We start from the raw sequence: 19429 nt of genomic DNA, 5'->3' as shown, positions 1-19429 counted from the left end.
GATCTTGAGGATGGAATATCGATATACTAAATAATTGATAATTTACATAAATTACAATTACTGGATGTTAAGTTACCATATAGGTAAATATATGTTTAGGAAATACATACATGAAAAATACATGAAAACTCGTCTATTTCTTAATACATTTATATTCATCACAATTGTTTGTATCGTAGCATTCAATAGAAAATATACTTATGCATCTGTAAAATGTTGTATTTCTACAAATTCTTAGATGAAACCAAATACACGATAGCAAACTGCTATCTTATCCATCCTATCGTATTCGTATTTTTATATGGTTTACATTTTTTACAGAAGTCGTGTAAAGGTGCCCTGAGGAATATTAAATCCAAGTTATTCAAAGGAAAATTCGGTTACGTGCGACGAAGTCGTATCAAAGTCCTCAACAAGACCGCATGTGCTTATCGTAATCTTATCGCCAAAAAGCTAGGCTAATCTACCGTTGCGAAGAGCCGAAACGATCCGCAAAAAACAAGTTAAATAACAAGCTCGCTAGACCCCCAGCAGGCAATTACGCGATGGCTTACGAAATCGCGGTCGATCGCGCGATAAATCTGGAACTCCCTCCTTCTGCCACGGTTGTAAATCCCGGTTTCCCGCGATGTCGCGTGCAGTTCATTCCGACTGGTTCGCTGTCGCCGTTCGTCGTGCCTGTCAATTTCACAGTGACAAGGTAATTCTCATCCTTTGCCATCGTTTCATCGCATCGATTCACATGTGGTTAAAAGACTTGGGTATAACAATCCGGCCGATTTTTCTTATCGATTGCTCCATCTTTACATATCAAATCGAATATCATCGCGATACTAACTGGATGAATTTAAATGAAAAGACGACGACGTCTCCCTTTCTAAAATATTTAAAATATATCTTTATATTCGCGCGTTAAAAGTTTTTAGAGTTGCTACTTTAATTTTTATTAAGAGACGCTTATTTTCTCTCATGACTTGCAATTTATTTTTTCTGTGTGTTTATTTCTTATTCTGTTTCATCATGTCTTTTATTCCTGTTACATTTCTCAATGTGAAGCGGAAGCGGAAGTCTATGCTCAAGCGGCAAGGCATTCCATGTGCTCGCTTATAACGGTGTAATCGCGCATGATCTTTCGCTTTTCGTTGGATGCTGGATGACGTAAGAGTGATAATCGGTCATTGCTATTTTGTCGGATCATAGTCGTCATTCGTCGGAGAACATGCAATTGATGTATACGCAATTGTCAATCGTCAGTAATAAGATGACGTGACATGACACGTGACAACACGTGAGAAACATGAGGGCTATATGCATGTGAATTATTTCGAATATAATTATGTAGGATGAGACACATTTTATATCGTTCATTATGAAAAGTATATTTTTAATTTTTTTTTCTTGTTCACTAAGATACTTGTTTTTAAAAATAATAAAAAAGAAAAGCTTTCTTCTAATCTCTTATCTTTTTCCTTTCCTTTTCATTTTATCAATATTTTATTAACTGCGGTATGTATATTTTAGATGACAAATTTAAACAAAATAGTCGACATATGGAGAACTGCGGATGCTGTAACATTTGATGTGGATTCCACTGTGATAACGGAAGAAGCCATCGATGAACTTGCCAATTTCTGTGGAAAAGGAGAGGAGATTACTAAATTGTATGTTGCCCAGTCCTGATTAAATAGCTTTGCTCACAATGAAGCAATGCTGGATTCCACATCTTTTAAATATTGAAACATATTTTTCAGAACAAAACAGGCTATGCAAGGCGATATGACATTTGAACAATCCTTACGGACAAGATTGGGAATTATAAATCCAAGTTTAACTCAAGTGAAAGAATTTTTACATATACATAAACCGAAACTTACCAGTGGTGTCAAGTAAGATATTTTCTTGAGAATATTAATGAAAATAAATTTATATATTGTATCTTTATGAATATTCATCCTATATTTTAGAGAATTAATATCAACTTTACAAGCACGTGGGAAGCAAGTATTTCTTATTTCTGGTGGCTTCCGCTGTCTTATTACACCAATTGCCATGCGACTCAATATTCCACATGCCAATATTTATGCCAATAGGTTAAAATTTTACTTTACAGGTGAATGAAATATATCCGCTTATTTGTATTTTATTATTTATATCATGCATTTATATCGTTCATATATATATATAATATGAACGACACACACACACACACACACACACACACACACACACACACACACAAATGTATGTATATATGTGTAGGAGAATACGCTGGATTCGATGAAACTCAACCAACGTCTAGAAGCGGTGGCAAAGGTCAAGTAATACGATGTCTTAAAGAGGAAAAAGGATTCAAGACTATTGTACATATTGGTGATGGCTCAACAGATTTAGAAGCTTCACCGCCAGCAGATGCGTTTATAGGTATTTGAGGATTTTATTGTCTCTAAATGTCTCGTATCATTCTATTTCATGTTAAAAAATGGTACAAATTATACTATGAATTACTAACTACATTTAATTGTCATTGTTATACTTATTTCCAGGCTTTGGTGGAAACGTAGTTAGAGAAAATGTAAGATTACGCGCTCAGTGGTTTGTCACCAATTTTGATGATCTCAAAAATAATTTATAAAATATATAATATATTTAAAAAATAATACAAATCATTTCAAAATATAAATTAAAAATAAATATATTAGGTCATTTAAGAGTGAAAAATCATTACATCTATCAAGAATTACATTATAATAATTAATATCGACTTATTGAAAACGTAAAAAATGTTTATAAATAACATATTTTATTTTACACAATACATGAAATATACAGTTATCTTTTTGATATAATTTTTTTAAAATTGTGTTTCATCTATGTAGACATTTTAATTATTAAGTAATTATTAATATGTAATATATTAATATATTCTCACAATTCTATACCTGTTTACACCTAACCCTGTACATAATTACATTGCAAAATATGTATACAAAATTACTGTCGAATGTCCGCAAGCGACATAAGATCATGAGACAAGATGATAAAAAATGGTGAAATGGAGCTATTCATATGCGAATTAATGAATTTGAAATAACGATTTGCTATAAATCTGGATTTTTTTTTAGCAATCGGAAGGTTGTTGTCAATGTATTTTTGATCTTGAGATTTAATTTCAAACTTCTACGAAGTAGAATGTATTATATGCGTAAATTTTAATATTGTTCTATCGTGATACAATTGACGATAAATTATGTATCAGTGCTTAACATTTTCTCTTGTTTTTTTTGCGAAATCCATTCCTGTATCTTCTGTTGAAGTTCGACATTCGATTTTATCATGTCCATTGTAAGTGGAGATCGATTAAAAGGATCAGTTTGATCACTGAGCAAATGTCTGAAAAATACATTTTATAAAATATAAAATTTACTGTTTATATATATATGTGTGTGTGTGTGTGTGTGTGTGTGTGTGTGTGTGTGTGTGTGTGTGTGTGTGTGTGTGTCGCGCGCGCGCGTGCGTGCATATATATATATATAATTATTAATATATAATTCTCACAATTCTATACCTGTTTACACCTAACTCTGTACATAATTACATTGCAAAATATGTATACAAAATTATTGTGAAATGTCCGCAAGCGACATAAGATTATGAGACAAGATGATAAAAAATGATGAAATGGAGCTATTTATATGCGAATTAACGAATATGAAATAACGATTTGCTATAAATCTGGATTTTTTTAGCAACCGAAAGGTTGTTGTCAATGTATTTTTGATCTTGAGATTTAATTTCAGACTTCTACGAAGTATGTATTATATGCGTAAATTTTAATATTGTTCTATCGTGATACAATTGACGATAAATTATGTATCAGTGCTTAACATTTTCTCTTGGTTTTTTTGCGAAATCCATTCCTGTATCTTCTGTTGAAGTTCGACATTCAACATTACGATATATATATATATATATATATATCGTATCATATGCTTATATATATATTGTAATATATATATATATATATACATACATACATATATATATACACACACACACATTTGTATAAAATAAAAAAAAATTCGTATATAAATTGTGTGTAATAATATACCTTGCTATAGTCGAACGATCGATATTTATTTTCGATGATGGTAAAATAACAGGATCCGTCATAACAGTTGACATAATTGGATCTAGAAACTCGTCGGGAATACCCGTTAAAATTTCATCCTCTTCTCGCTTTTGATTGGCAGCGTCCTCTACACTTTTTCCAAATTGATCCAGATCTCTCAAAATTCTGGCACCGCCGATACGAACTATGATATACACATGGTTTTTTATAAATATTGTTTTTCCTAAAGTATCTCTCAAAGGAAAAAAAACTTACCGAGCACATTACCAGCCAATTTAAATAAATCTGGTTTATAAGAACGTCCATCTTGCGACACTGCAAGCGTAAAGCTTTCATTCTTACTTAGATTAATATATATCTCACAAATATTTAACACCAAATTTGCAGGATTGAATGCATATTGTTTTTGATTCACCTGAATTTCATAGATATTATAAGATATTATAATTTTATAGATATTTCATAGATATTACGGCACATATCATCTTCATTTATAAATTCAGCATTTATAAATTCTACAACTTACTTTAAGATTTTTTTTATTTGGTCCCACTAGTTGTAATAATAAATAATTGAGCATAGAAGCAATACGGTCCACCATAGTCGGATGACAAAAAATTGATTTTATTTCAGTAGTTAACATTTTTATCGTTTGTATAGTTTTCCTACCCAAAATATTATCAAAGCGAGCAATCAAACCAATATGCTCAAGATTTGTTCTTCGTTGCTCGTATTCACTTTCTGGTAGATAACGCCATTCTCCGCTGTCCCTTGTGTTTAAAAATAGAGTGAGAAAAAAACAGAAGACAATCATAATATAATATATTACTAAAAATACCTAGTTCGAATCATTTGTCTTAACTGTGTCATATTTGATAAGGCTTCATCCAAGAGAAACACAGCATCATTCATCAACAAATTAATAAAACGTAGAAACAGAGGTGGTTGAACTGCTTCCATGTTATTCTCCGCCTCTTGAGCTAAAGCACTAACATGTTATATGAGACGTTTTATCTGTTCAGCATCGAATTTAATAAATCGGACAAAAATATTGAATAAATATCACAATTCTACTTACATAAAGATATTACGATGTTCATCAAGTTTCCATAAATATTCCATGACAATGTACATTGGACGACGATAGTTAAACTTTTGTTCAAATTGTACACTTTGCCCAGTCATTTCGATACTTACAAAGACATGTAATAAACTGACAATTATCTGTTTGCAAACATAACATGTTAGGAATAATTAGCTATGTACGCATCTCTTGATATAATGAACTTTACACAAAATTTTACTTGCCTGCTGTCTATATGGATGAGTAAGAAATAGCTGTTCTCTATGAAATGTTCCTAAATTAGGTGTTCTCAAGTTATCTTGAGTGACATAATCGTCTGTAATCGGCAAAAGCGCTTCTAGACTTTCAGCTAAACGCGCTCGCAGATGTGGATTATATAAACGATGCTGAGATTCCATCAAAACTATAATCTAGAAAGAAAATAACATGTAACTTAAGGGGATGCTGGACTTGTCTGTATTACCGACGCAGTAATTTTTGTATTGCTCTCATTTTTTATTAACTTTATAGGACTGGAAATCCTTTTCCACAATTAAAGTTTATGCATTGATACGATCTAGCATATGAATTTCGTATCAAGAACGAAAAAAATTTTTTAAATTTAGACTTTTTTGCCATTTAGTACTTTAAAATGGCGTCCAAAGCTATCAAGTCGCGTCAATATTTGCTTTATATAAAAATTTTAGCCTGTACCTACAAAACTGATATTGCCAAACTAGAAAATTACATGAAGAAACAACGTTGAGTTCTTATAATTAAATTAGATATCTAATGTAATACAAAAAAGCAATACAAAAATTTGTTCACATGTGTATACAGAAATGTATATATGAGTGAATATACATAAATGTATCTATGTATGTTTTTAAATGTGCATATGTGTGTTTTCGTCGGAGTTCACTGGTCAGTCCAGAAATCATCTCCTTAACAATCACGATTATATTTCTTGCGTTCTGCCTCACTTACCTCTGTCAAAATTGGATTCAGAAAACTCGAACCATGTTTCTCGAATGTGTCTGGACTGCAGCGACGTAAAAAACACAAGAAATCAATGGCATTCTCTACTATAAACTCGGGAATACATCTGTAGAAATGTGCTTATCAAATTTTGTATTCCTTCCGTTTATATCTATTGTAATTTGCTATATATATTGAACATACCTTAGTGTGATTGGAACAATTTCTGGTAACGGGAATGTAATAGGTGTATATCGTTTCGGTATAAAATTTTCTTTTTCCTCTTCTTCAGTTGCAACGTGCAAACTGACTTGTGTTAACCAAAATGCCGTCATCGCATGAAAATTTACCATATGTTCTAACATTTCTGGTACTAATAAACTTGCTTTAAAAGTGAAATATCTAAAAAAGATGAATTTTCATATATAGATATAGATGATTTATTTCACATATAAATTAATATTACAATACAGTCTAATCATAATACATAACAAAAATATGTGGAAAGAGAATTAAAAATGTGCACATATATAAGGATGTTTATACATACTTTGATGCCTGATTTTCCAATTGTTGTGAGAGGTGCTCCACTTCTTCTGAACTGATGAATTCTCTGGATGATTCTAAAGCATCATTGTAATATCTTTGTATTATAGATAAATCTTCGTTTGTCCTGCAGAATTAAGTGATATATTTTGCAACAAGAGTAGAAATTGAAAATTATAAAATCAATCGTTATTTCCATACTTTATAAATTTATCCATGATAATTTTGTAACCAAGATCTAATGCACGATGTGTGAGAAAAAAGCATTCCGTTATGAATCCGAATGAATTCGACATTGGTCGACTTTCACCTTGTGGAGTTGGTATCAAACACGTCTCAGAACTCAATCCTTTCAAATGTACTCCACGTTGTAGACTCTCGGCTTCATCTTTCATCTAATACAAACATATACAGAAAATAAACAAGTTTCAATAAGCATTTATTAAATGTAGATTTAACATGCAAGCTAATGAATCACATTAATTATTGACAATATATCATACTGTTGAATTTTTTCGGAAAACCAACCTCTGCACTACAGTATGTAGGATCTATCTTTGGTACTTTAGTATCATTTAATTTAGCACAAAATGGTTGACAAAGACGTAACAATACATTGCCTATATTCAACATAAAACCATCCGACACATATAGCACCCCTAATAATCCCATCTCCATATGAGTGTTCCAAAGTTTTCCCCTATTTGCATTTGTATGAAGGCAGTTACCTAACCATTGTAAGGTCAAGTGACGAAGTTCCATTGAACATTTTAATAAGGAGTGGAAAACTTTATGTAGGCCTTCACTCAGACTATTCATGCCGATCCATATACCTTCCATGACTGAGTCTGACTGTGAACATTTTAGTAATACATAAAACGACATATATAATGCAAACTGTTTAATCAATAAAAAAAATTATCTTACATGCGCAGGTTTATCAAAAAGATTATATGGATCATTAGGTGTTTTTGGTAAACAACTCAAGTTGAAGAATGCGCCCAATAAAGTATCCGAATATGCAAAACCGTGACTTTTCTTTGGTGTGCTATGAAGAATTAACAACTTTGCTAATGGATCAATGGTGGCAAATACATTCAGCAGCTCAAACCATTGTTTGCGAAAGTTAAAAAGATTACTCTGAGCTGCTTCTTTCTGAATAATATCAAGGATCGGAGAGAATGATTTTGCAATTATATCCTCTGTATCACATTCTGTATTTGTTGCTATTAATTCTTCTACTATATCATTAATAAATGATGGTAATTCCAACTGTGATATAGTATCATCCATAAACAGAGCAATAAATTGACTATGAATCTATAAATAATAATAAAAACATTATTAAGATATAATGCATGCATAAAACTGCTTTTTCATGCAGCGAAGCAAAGCTAATTTTTATCCTCTCTATCAATTTTCGATGAATATAGTGGACTAGCAAAGGCACACTGAAAAGTTCGACATTGTCCAACTAATAGTGAAGTAACACTAGAAGAGTATTGTCAATGAAATAAAAAACTAAAAGAGAAATTAATAAAAGATACAGATATTTATCATACAATTTTAAAATTATGGAAAATGATTATTATAATTATTTATGATTTTATTACATGATTATTATTACTTATGATTTTATTTATCATTATTTATGATTTTCGAAAATGGGTGCTACCCAATACTTTTTCTTTTTATATAATTTTTTCTTTCTCAATAAATGTATCTATAAATATATCTATAAATGTATCTATATTGCTCTATTCTTTGATGTACTGATTATTATAATTCGGCAAATATCAAATCGCTAAAATCTTTATGTGTTTTGCTGTTTTGCATTGAGAATAAGAATAAAATGCTGGCTTTTCTTCGCTCCATGAAAAAGAAGACGATTAGCAATAGCTTTTGCTGCTTTTCGTTGAGGTGGAATAGAGGTAAAAGCTAATTTTGCTTTGCTGTATGAAATTGCACCTTAATAAATAATAGTCGATAACAAGTTGGTAACAGACATCCATGCTGTACATAGCTTCGATATACATCTTATCACATTTTGACCATGTTCATTTCAGTAACATTTTTTTTCATAAAATACTTATTGAAAAAGTATATTACCTGGCTATTGATCAAATCTTGATCCTGATTCTGAAACAAATCAGGTTCTTGTAAAGCAGTATTGGCGTTTCGTAGAACAATTTGACAAGCGTTGTTTATAGTCTCTTCCAAATCATCATTGTTCATTTGATAATGTTTTAAACGACAATAACATTCGTAAAGATAAATTAGAGTTTGTGTTTGAACGACATGGCTATCGACATTTCGTGTTTCAGCTTTAGGATTTGGCAGCATTAAACGCTCAAAGACTGCATGGTCCATCGAATCGGCATCAATATATATCAGAGATCTACTGGATGAATGTTCGCCGCTATCTCGACGCAATGTCAAACCGAATACATGTGCCATGAGCTCATCGACTTTCTCATCAATGTTTGTAGTCTCCGTCGTCGCGTTCTCGGTTTCATTTTTAATCGCGTCTGATGAGCATTTCATATAATTCGCATCGTTACTTCCAACACTGATCATATGTTGCTGCGAAGAAAATGAGACAGCATTATCCGAAAACAATCCGGCGAACGGATTGTTACTTATATTATCGCACATGATTGTAGTCTTTTTCACGAGATCTTCGCGACGGACATAATTAAATTGCCAACGAATTAACGCATTTTATCATTGATGTCCATATATCACTTAAGTTGATGAGTAATATGCCAAAAAATATGTATCCCTCACGTTACCAACAACACCATTGCCGCTCGATCATCATTTCGTTGAATACGAAAGATATTTGAAGAATGTTGAAGAATGATGAGCAGCAAAATTTAGTGGCGCATCGTCTAACTTTTAGAAAAATCATTCTTTACACAGTCGGTAATAAAACACTACTGTATTATCGATAGTTTCTTATATAATTGATACACGATTGGTAAATCCCGGTCTACAATAGGTGATTTAAGTCTTAAACCATAAAAAATTGATCACTCATAGTCGAATATTCTTCTATTCTTCGACTATAATTCGTCCATTTCTTACGGCTTAAGGCTTAAATCATTATTGTAGACCGGGACTTAAGCGGTCTCTACAATGAGACTGTAACGTCCGCAGAAAATTAAAACTTGCAGACGTTCCGAAATGACGTAGGTGCAGTCGAGCGATACCTTAGGTAACGCATGCGCGATTTTAAATATTAAGGTATATAACTTCTATCATTTTACAGTCTTATCATTTTATATATATATATATATTCCTCTTTTTTTTTTATAACTTTTATTATTAAGATAATTAATAGTAAAGCGAGAACCCATTTTCTTTCGTCTTGCGATAAGATATAATTTTATTTTATTACTATGATTATTGTTTTCTTTTGGATATATTTATTGGATATAATTTGGAAATATAATTTTATAACTTAATTTCCTTTTTCTCGAATCATCTCTTCTTCGATTCTCGATGCTGCAACTGTAAAAGAGACAAAGGAGCATTCGACGATCTTAGTTTATACTGAAGGGGAGACTTATCGCACTTTCTAATATAAACTTTCCAACGAAGGGCTGGCTCGGAGAGTCTTTCGTTGCGCAACAAAAATTTAATTGATGGAAACGAATTAAATGAATTCTTATTTTGCAATAATGTGGCGGTCCCCTGCTCACACAACTAATATCTAGCAAAGCATCCACGAAAATTACCATGGCCCGCATAGTGCAGTGGTAGCGCGCCAGCCTTTATAAACACCTGAGGACCCACCAAGGTTTCGAATCTCACTGCGACCCACATCTTTTTTCCGCCATCAAATTCAGCACAACGTTCGTGGACAACGCTCCTTACCAACGCCACAATAAGATTTATTATTAAGCATTATTAACGATATCTCCGAAAAATATTAGGTCTTAACTTTATTTTTCTCTCTTTCTTTTCCTTTTATCTTTTCCTATTTTTGCGTAAATAACCGTAACACGAAATAAAATGCTCAGTCTGTTTTGTTTGCTCTTCCCCTTTGCATCGGGCCCTAGAAATACGGCTTGAATGCAGACGCGGCAATCGTTAACGAACTTCCAGAGAGTGTAGTCGTCGAATCATTCGACTGAATGAAATCACCGAATTTTTTACTATTAAGAACGAAAACTATATTAACTATTAAGAAAGGAAAAGGAAAGAAAAGAGAATTTGCTAGAATTTTAAACTTTTAACCATTTACTTTGAACCATTTAAGGTAATCATTTCTATTATTATTGTTATTTAGATTCTTATTATTACTATTATTTGATCGGTTGGTTTTTTTATAAATTAAATTCATATCATATTAAATTTATATCACCTTTTTGTAACTCTTTATAGTAATACTTAAATACTATATTATATTTTTAATTTACATTATATTATTATTATTATTATTATTATTATTATTATTATTATTATTATTATTATTATTATTATTATTATTATTATACTATTTGACATCTTCTTTTTATATTGATTGATTAATATATTATTAGTATTAAACCTACGTCAAATTATATACAGTGCTGATACTTTTATCCATTTATATATAATAATAATAATTTTTGTCGTATACCTTTAAAACGTCTCTATCTCCGCGTCGCTCGATTTTGCAGGATAGCGTCGATCGGTTTTGTCAGGATTCGGTACGAGAAATAAAATATCGTGTCTTTTGGTATGTCTAGGTTTATATTTACAATGCCGACTGGCTGTTTTTATATTTACAGTATTTACAGGTATTTCGCCGTTGGTACGGCGAAAAGACGCGCGGTTTCTACGTATTATATACAATCGTTTGCTCGCGGTCGGTTCTCCGAATTTCGTCGCGTTCCTCGATAGGCGCGGCGCGGGCGCGACGGTGCGCGGGGATTTCGGCCGGCTTGTTTTGACGGATCAGCTGTGTAAGGCTATGACGGTTCGAATGCAGGAAGCTCCCTGCTTCTCGATCGTCAAAGGAATATGTGCACAAGGGCTTTCTTTGTGGAGCCCAGGTTGAGAAGCTCCTCAACCTGTGAGTACTTGTGCGCTGGTGGATATTAGAGGAGCGATCGGCCAGAAGCTCCTGGCACGATAGCACCCTAGATCGCTTTTTCTAGAGAGGATTCGGAATATCGAGAGCAGTGTCGGACTGGTTACTGTCTCGCTGGGAATAGGTCTCGTTTATCTCCCGGACTCGCTTAATATACCCGAGCCGGCCATCGGTCGGGAGTCGTCGGGAACGGGTCGGCCGGACTCGGGTCGGGGTAGTTTCCAAGGGATGTCTCGTCGGAATCCCCGCGATAATTCGCCGAACGCGCTCGGGAATTCCGCGAGGATGTTCGGTGGCGCGGTCGGTAGCGGGGCCGGCGGTGGTGGCCTTACTGTGTGTCTATTGTCTCACGCGGCGCGCACGTGAAGCCGCGTGATCGCCGGTTTGCCGCGTCCGCTGTTCGACGGGCTTTTCGCGACGGTGGGATCGCGGAAGGATTACCGTGTCAGCGTCCCGACGGTTGATCGGTCGGGGACACTTAATACTGTTAACAATTACTAGTAATTGAGGGGGGTGAGTCGGGTGTCGTTATACCTTTGAAGCTTTTATACTATGTTTTTTTAGCCATCATCCTCATTCTTATTTGATATTGTCTGATTTGTTTTTCTACTCCGCATATAATTAGGTCTATATCACAATGTTGTTTTATTCATCATCATGGTTCATAATATATTTTCCATTGACATTATTATTATTATTGTTATTATTCTATCTGCATTATTATTATTATTATTATTATTATTATTATTATTATTATTATTATTACTGCCATTTTGTTAATATTGTTTTTACATAACTCTTTATTGATATTTCTGTTTACGTTTACATTGGAAATCTAGGAAATTATCTTTATTGTGAACCAAATAATCTTAAATTGTAATTTCACGAACTCTAATCCAAATATAACCATATTTAGTATCCATCATAAAAGTAAAACTCGACTAGAGTTCCTTTTCTCAAACTCATTAACCATTCTACGTCATCTCGAGACGTAACAAGACTTTAAGACCCGGTTAGTGTCGATCTACAATAAGTATTTAATCTTTAAGCCGTAAGAAATTGACTAATCATAGTCGAGTATTCTTTTCATATTCGATTATAATTGGTCAATTTCTTACTTCTTAAAGCTTAAATCACCTATTGTGGACCGACACTTACATCAATATTATTTGGGCTTTAAGCAAGATTTAATACATAATATACGTGACATATATTATATATTCAATACTACTTAAAATTCAAAATAATGTTGATGCAATTGAGCCTAAGACGTAAGACTTAAGAAATTAGCTAATCATAAGTGTCGGTCCATAATAAGTATTTAATCTTTAAGTCGTAAGAAATTGACCAATCATAGTCGATTATTCTTTTCATATTCGATTATAATTGGTCAATTTCTTACTTCTTAAAGCTTAAATCACCTATTGTGGACCGACACTAATCGATTAAAAGAATAATCGATTGTGGTTGGTCAATTTCTTAAGTCTTACGTCTTAAAGTCTCATTAGTGTCGGTCCACAATAAGTATTTAATCTTTAAGTCGTAAGAAATTGATCAATCATAGTCGAGTATTTTTTTCATAATCGATTATAATTGATCAATTTCTTATTTCTTAAAGCTTAAATCACCTATTGTGGACCGACACTTATAGACGCCGCTTTTGCTTTGATATAATAAAACTTAAAACTGCAAGTTTGTTATACCAAAGCAAAAGCGTAACCTAAAATGCTTTATAAAATGCTTTATAAATATTACTAATCTCAATAATATAAACAGATTAAAATATTTTAAGTGTTTTTGCTTTGATACAATAAATTTAAAGTTTTACGTCTTGATTAAAGCCAAAATAACATTGTTATACCGAGTTTAGATAAAATATTTTAATATCATAATATTTATTATTATGATGTTATAATATTAGGTTGTTCCAAAAGTATCTTTCGCTATCTGCACGCAATTGCTTTATCTGGCAATGTTTATACAAACATGAAACCTAATCTGTCAAATGTTGTGGTCTTTGTCTTTATCTTCAGTCGTCCCCTAGCTGTGCATAGGATATGTTTCGTTTGCATTGAAGTCTTATATACGCCCTTTCATACGCCTTTAAGTATGGAAAATCAAGCATTTTCGACATATAATGCTGCATTGTTTTAAAAAAGGCAACAGTGCTAAAGATACCACAACTGAGATTTGCACCGTGTATGGGAGTGGTGCTACAAGTGTTCAGACAATTCGTAGTTGGTTTAGGAGATTTAGAACTGGTAATTTTAATCTGGAAGATGAAGAACGCAGCGGCTGCCCATCCACTACGGATATGGAACTAATCAAGGCCATGGTTGATGAAAATTCGCGATATCTGTTCGTGAATTGGCGGATATTTTAAACATTCCGCGAACAACGTTGCATAATAATCTTACAAAGATATCGGCTACGTCAATCGCTCTGAAGTATGGGTTCCGCATCAGTTGACAGAGAGCAACCTCCTTAACTATATTTCGACATATGATTTGCTTCTTCAACGAAACGAGAAAGATCCATTTTTTAAGAGATTGGTTACTGGGGATGAGACGTGGATTTTATATATATATATATATATATATATATATATATATATATATATTGTTGCGGCCGTGCGGTGTTCCGCTCGGCGCTGCCCCCGAGGAATCAATCAATATAATCAATGATAGTTTTAAGTGAGGATCGGCCCTTGGCAACGCGTCGTTCTCCGGTTGTTTTTCACGGCCAGATTCCGCGGCGATCGAACGCGTTTCTGTGCCGATGTATCGTTGGCTTAATAAAGAGCGTGTTTTTCTTAAAACAGTTCTCCTTTCCGGAAGCGCTCCACCAAGTACCGCGATCGCGAGAAACAACGCCGCGAACGCGACTATTTATAAAACAGAGATATTGACGTTGAACATAGACTGACGTAGATGTAATAATAATATAAATGATATATAACTCAATATAAAAATACCAAATATATAATAATAAGATAAGATGTGAATATGATAATTAAATTCTAAATTATCTCTGAAATTTATATAGGTAATGATATTAAAACGAAGTGAAAATCAATAATATAATATAATATAAGCAATCAAATAATATAACATAAGCAAATTAAATAATATAATATAAGAAAATCAGTAGTATAATATAAGCAAATCAAATAATATAATATAGGCAAATCAAATAATATTCCAAATAGTATTAGAAACAATGATTACCTTAAATTGTTAGAGGTAAGTTATTAAACGTATTAGAATTCTAATGATTTCCTTTTCCTTTCCTTTTACTTTTCCTTTGTAATTATAAGATTCAGCAGTTTGAGACAGTGACTGCACTTTCTGACGATTTGATAATGATTGCCGCGTCTGAGTCCAAGCCGTATCTCTAGGGTAGGGCCCGATGCAAAGGGGAGGGGCAAACAAAGCACTCCTTGACTGAGCATTTTATTTCGTGCTATGGTTATTTACGAAAATAGGAAAAGATAAATGGAAAAGAAAAAAAAGAAAAATAAAGCTAAAATCTAATATCTTTTGGAGATATTCGTTAATGTGTAAGAATTAGACGACTGTAAGCGGTTATGAAAGATATTCGGAATATAAACAGCTAACAGAGAGGAGCCGTCGTGGTCGTGCAGTCGGATTGGTAGACGAGGGATCCCGAGTTCAAATCCAGTCGGTCTCCGTTAATTTTTTCCGAATCTAATAGATATCTTTCAGCTCCTTTGTCTCTTCTACAATTGCAGCATCGAGAACCGAAGAAGAGGTGATTCGAGAAAAAGAAAATTACGTTATAAAATTATATTTCCCAAAAGAAAACAATAATAATAGTAATAAAATAAAATTATATCTTATCGCAAGACGAAAGAAAGTGAGTTCTCGCTTTATTATTAATTATTTTAATAATAAAAGTTATATAAAAAAAGAATATATATATAAAATGATAAAACTGTAAAATGATAAAAGTTATGCTTAATATTTAAAATTGCGCATGCGTTAACCTAAGGTACCGCTCGATTACATCTACATAATTTCAGATGAACATCCACAAGTTTTAATTTTCTGCGAACGTTACACTCCCCTCCTTAAGAGTTAACAATTATATTAAATTCCTCGTTCAGAAAGTAAATAATGGGAGAAACACGTTATTTACTTCTGAGAGCTTAGTGAGATTTGAGTCACTTATAGTAATAGTCTATGGGAACTAAGATTATATGGATACTGATTGTTCGTTGAGGTTTTTTTCTTATAAAGTCACTTCCACTGGCTGTTCTGGCAGAAACTTTGCATATACTATAACACTTTTGCGTCTATTTGATTGCTGCGCTCACTTTAATGAATTTCTTTGCAAGTTGCGCATGCGTTGCGCTCGACAGAGTCTTCCATGTTGCTAGAGATAGCTCCGCGCTAGTTTGTTCCCCTAGGATATTCCATTTCGATTGCTACGGTTGGGTATAATGGCTGAGTTTCTTGGAAGGACGTGCGTGTCGCAAATTGAGGTTTGTCGCGGGCATAGGTTTCGTTTGAAGTTCCTTCTTCAACTGCTAGAGAAGAGGACTCAGGATGCGTTTTCCCAAGTGCAGCAGAAGGTTTGTAATAGAGGAGAAGATTGCTCCTAGTAAGTGCAAACTCCGTCCATACACCAAATGCAGTGCATAACTATGTATCATAGTGTGCAATCAGTTTAATGAGCCTTATCAACATCAAAATACCAATAACTGGCAATCCCAAATTTCAGAAAGCCCACAATTTTTCATCGGCAGAGGTAGCTATTTTATAATTAAGTTTGCTCATCGAGAAAACCTAAGAGGGAGATGCCCGCCAAAGAGACGCGTTGTCCGGCTGCAATCCGTGCGAAGATGTTGAGGAGAGCATACTCTCGATAGGGAACATGATATGGTCACGTAACTTGGAGAGATCTTCCTGGGAATAAATTCATCAGCAAGCTCAGCATCAACATATTTCCAGACGGGTTTAGGTTATTGGCTCTAAAGTTTGAGGCAACAGTACTGCAGTAGGTTTCAGAGTAAGACTTATCCAGCTTCCTTTTATCTGATACATAACAGGTATAAGAAGGTTGCAGTCGATCGGCATACTGCTATTAACTAAAATGTGAGTTTTAGGAGATAAATACGTAGATTTATTTTGTAAAGATATTAGTAATTCTAAATAACAGATTTCGGTGATGCGACGTATAACTTCGATTGGAACGCATTTAATAATATGAGCTACTTCACCCGAAATCGTAGCCATATAGCCAGGGCCTTTTATTAAGTTGTATGCAAAAACATCAGGTTGGGTATGAGCTATTGATATAGCGTTTTTCAAAACTTGTTATTCTAATTTACACTTTTGATCAAGAATATTATGGTAAAGGTCTTGCATTTGTGTCTTTAAGTGTTTCTCGACGTAGACAAATTTAGAATTAATAAGTGAAGATATTTAAATTGTCGATAGAAATTCTAGTAAGTTTAGCAAAGAGATTATTTTTATTTGTTTCTACGATTAACAATTTAGAATGTTCAGTCTGTATCAAGGTATAGCCACACATATTATATTCATTTTTTGAATAAGGCAAAAGTGACATCTTTTGTTATTAACGAATATACAAATGTATTGAGTGTTTGAATCAGCTATTTTATAAACTTGATTTTGATACAAGACATTATAAGCATGGAAGTTATACGTCTCGACGGGCAAAGGAGCTTATTATACATTTCCCCCGTCTTCATCGATACATTCATTCCTTGAAAGCGTGCATTGAATTCCTGAAGGGAGTGTAATATCTATCTTTGTCTATAATCTCAATTTTTTCAGAGTCTCATCTCATCTCATTTTTTGACAGTCGCGACAATTTCGTATGAAATCTCAGATTTGAGTTTTGATATTATCCCAATAATAATCTTGACGAATCCTAAGATAAGTTTTTGTCACATCCTTGTGTCCGCCTGCAGTTAATCGATGATATTCGCTGATGATGTTTGGCCTTTCTTCTTCAGGAGGGACCGTAATTAAATCTTCGCAAATGGTAATAGAAATGGGCCTATGATCGAAAATGTTTTATAATTCTTCAACGATTAATGGCCAAGGTATATCGTCTAGTTGTTGAGTTTTTGCTAAAAGAATTCAATTGAAGTTTGACTATTACATCCAACAAAGAACGAATAGTTTCCTGAAATATGTTCCAATTCATAATAAATCTTTCTTTTTTTAACCGGTAGTATGATTAAATTTTTATTATTAACCCCACATACGCGCGCGCGACCAAGAGTTAAGTCTATCAGTGGCGGAACTTTACGGAGTTCGTAAAATTCTTTAGCTCCATTATCACATGAGTGTCCATCAACTATTGTTAAAATAACCAAGTTATCCTTTTGCATAGATAATCTGTCTTGAATAGTTTTTATTTTAGCTCGGGTAAGATGTTGATACATTGTTTTATTGTCTTGTAACGTCCGCAGAAAATTAAAACTTGCGGACGTTCATCCAAAATAATGTAGGTGCAGTCGAACCTTAGGTTAACGCATGCGTAACTTTAAATATTAAGATATAAGATTATAAATATTGAGATTTTAAATATTAAGATTTAAGTATTAGGATACAACTTTCATAGTCTTACCATTTTATATATATATGTTCCTCTTTTTTTTTATGTATAATTCTTATTATTATTAAGATAATCAATAGTAAAGCGAGAATTCATTTAATTCATTTTCGTCGTCAGTTAAATTTTGCTGCGCAACGAAAGGCTCTCCGAGTTGGCCCTTCGTTTGAAAGTTTACATTAGAAATATTTGAGTGCGATAAGCCTCCCCTATAGTATAAACTAAGGCTATCGAACGCTCTTTCGTCTCTCCTACAGTTGCAGCATCGAGAACAAAGAGGAGATAATTCGAGAAAAGAAAATTAAGTTATAGAATTATATTTCCAAATTATACATCCAAAAGAAAACAATAATAATAGTAATAAAATAAAATTATGTCTTATCGCGAGACGAAGGAAAATGAATTCTCGTTTTGAATAATAAGATTTACCTTTAAGCATTAATGATATCTTCGAAATATTAGGTTTAATTTTTTTTCTTTTCTCCTTTCCCTTTCTTTTATTTTCCTATTTTCTCATAAATAATTGTAGTACAAAATAAATGCTCAGTCGAGGAGTGCTTTGTTTGCCCCTCTCCTTTGCGCCTGGCCCAACCCTAGAGGTACGGCTTGGGCACGGACGGAGCAGTGGTGAGCGAACCTCCGAAGAACGCAGTCGTTACCAAACTGTCAGAGAGTGCAGTCACTATCTCAAACCGCTGAATCTTACAATCACAAAGGAAAAATAAAGGAAAGGAAAACGAAGTCACTAGAATTCTAATTCATTTAATAACTTACCTCTAACAATTTAAGGTAACCATTGTTTCTAATACTATATTATATTATTCGATTTACTTATATTATATTACTGATTTTCTTATATTACATTATTTGATTCTCTTATGTTATATTATTCGATTTACTTACACTATATTACTGATTTTCTTATATTATAGCATTTGATTTTCTTATATTATATTATTCGATTTACTTACATTATATCACTGATTTTCTTATATTACATTATTTGATTTTCTTATATTATATT

At 33.0% G+C, this 19429-nt stretch overlaps 2 protein-coding genes and 1 long non-coding RNA gene across 8 annotated transcripts; 2 read left to right on the top strand and 1 right to left on the bottom strand.

Moving 5' to 3' along the window:
* Nucleotides 1-401: 401 nt before the first annotated feature.
* On the top strand, nucleotides 402-2846 carry aay (phosphoserine phosphatase). 5 transcript variants are annotated; one of them, XM_011637811.2, is made up of 6 exons: nucleotides 402-700; nucleotides 1522-1661; nucleotides 1752-1886; nucleotides 1965-2110; nucleotides 2260-2421; nucleotides 2544-2846. In XM_011637811.2, exons 1-6 carry the CDS (start codon nucleotides 629-631, stop codon nucleotides 2630-2632), a joined length of 744 nt encoding a protein of 247 aa, XP_011636113.2. In that variant the 5' UTR covers nucleotides 402-628; the 3' UTR covers nucleotides 2633-2846. The 5 variants fall into 5 exon arrangements, with proteins under 5 accessions (XP_011636113.2, XP_011636117.2, XP_011636114.2 ...); XM_011637815.3 differs by lacking the exon at nucleotides 402-700 and adding an exon at nucleotides 1070-1314; XM_011637812.2 differs by lacking the exon at nucleotides 402-700 and adding an exon at nucleotides 1071-1376.
* On the bottom strand, nucleotides 2784-9741 carry Ube4A (Ubiquitination factor E4A). Of its 2 annotated transcripts, XM_025218101.2 has the most exons (15): nucleotides 9509-9741; nucleotides 8826-9299; nucleotides 7644-8036; nucleotides 7245-7568; nucleotides 6918-7111; nucleotides 6721-6843; nucleotides 6375-6572; nucleotides 6180-6297; nucleotides 5438-5623; nucleotides 5208-5353; nucleotides 4968-5117; nucleotides 4656-4899; nucleotides 4385-4544; nucleotides 4109-4313; nucleotides 2784-3390 (listed from the first exon to the last, which is right to left on the bottom strand). In XM_025218101.2, exons 1-15 carry the CDS (start codon nucleotides 9518-9520, stop codon nucleotides 3246-3248), a joined length of 3072 nt encoding a protein of 1023 aa, XP_025073886.2. In that variant the 5' UTR covers nucleotides 9521-9741; the 3' UTR covers nucleotides 2784-3245. The 2 variants fall into 2 exon arrangements, with proteins under 2 accessions (XP_025073886.2, XP_088927001.1); XM_089070875.1 differs by having other exon boundaries at nucleotides 8826-9740.
* A 6349-nt stretch (nucleotides 9742-16090) lies between these two features.
* On the top strand, nucleotides 16091-18021 carry LOC105426540 (uncharacterized). Its single transcript, XR_967779.2, has 2 exons — nucleotides 16091-16419; nucleotides 16540-18021. It is a non-coding gene; the product is annotated as an uncharacterized LOC105426540 (long non-coding RNA).
* The last annotated feature ends 1408 nt before the right edge of the window (nucleotides 18022-19429 follow it).

The sequence above is a fragment of the Pogonomyrmex barbatus genome, unplaced genomic scaffold (assembly GCF_055798465.1).
Source record: "Pogonomyrmex barbatus isolate J1 unplaced genomic scaffold, ASM5579846v1 scaffold11, whole genome shotgun sequence".
Lineage (NCBI taxonomy): Eukaryota > Metazoa > Arthropoda > Insecta > Hymenoptera > Formicidae > Pogonomyrmex > Pogonomyrmex barbatus.
This window is presented reverse-complemented; position numbering and strand designations above follow the sequence as displayed.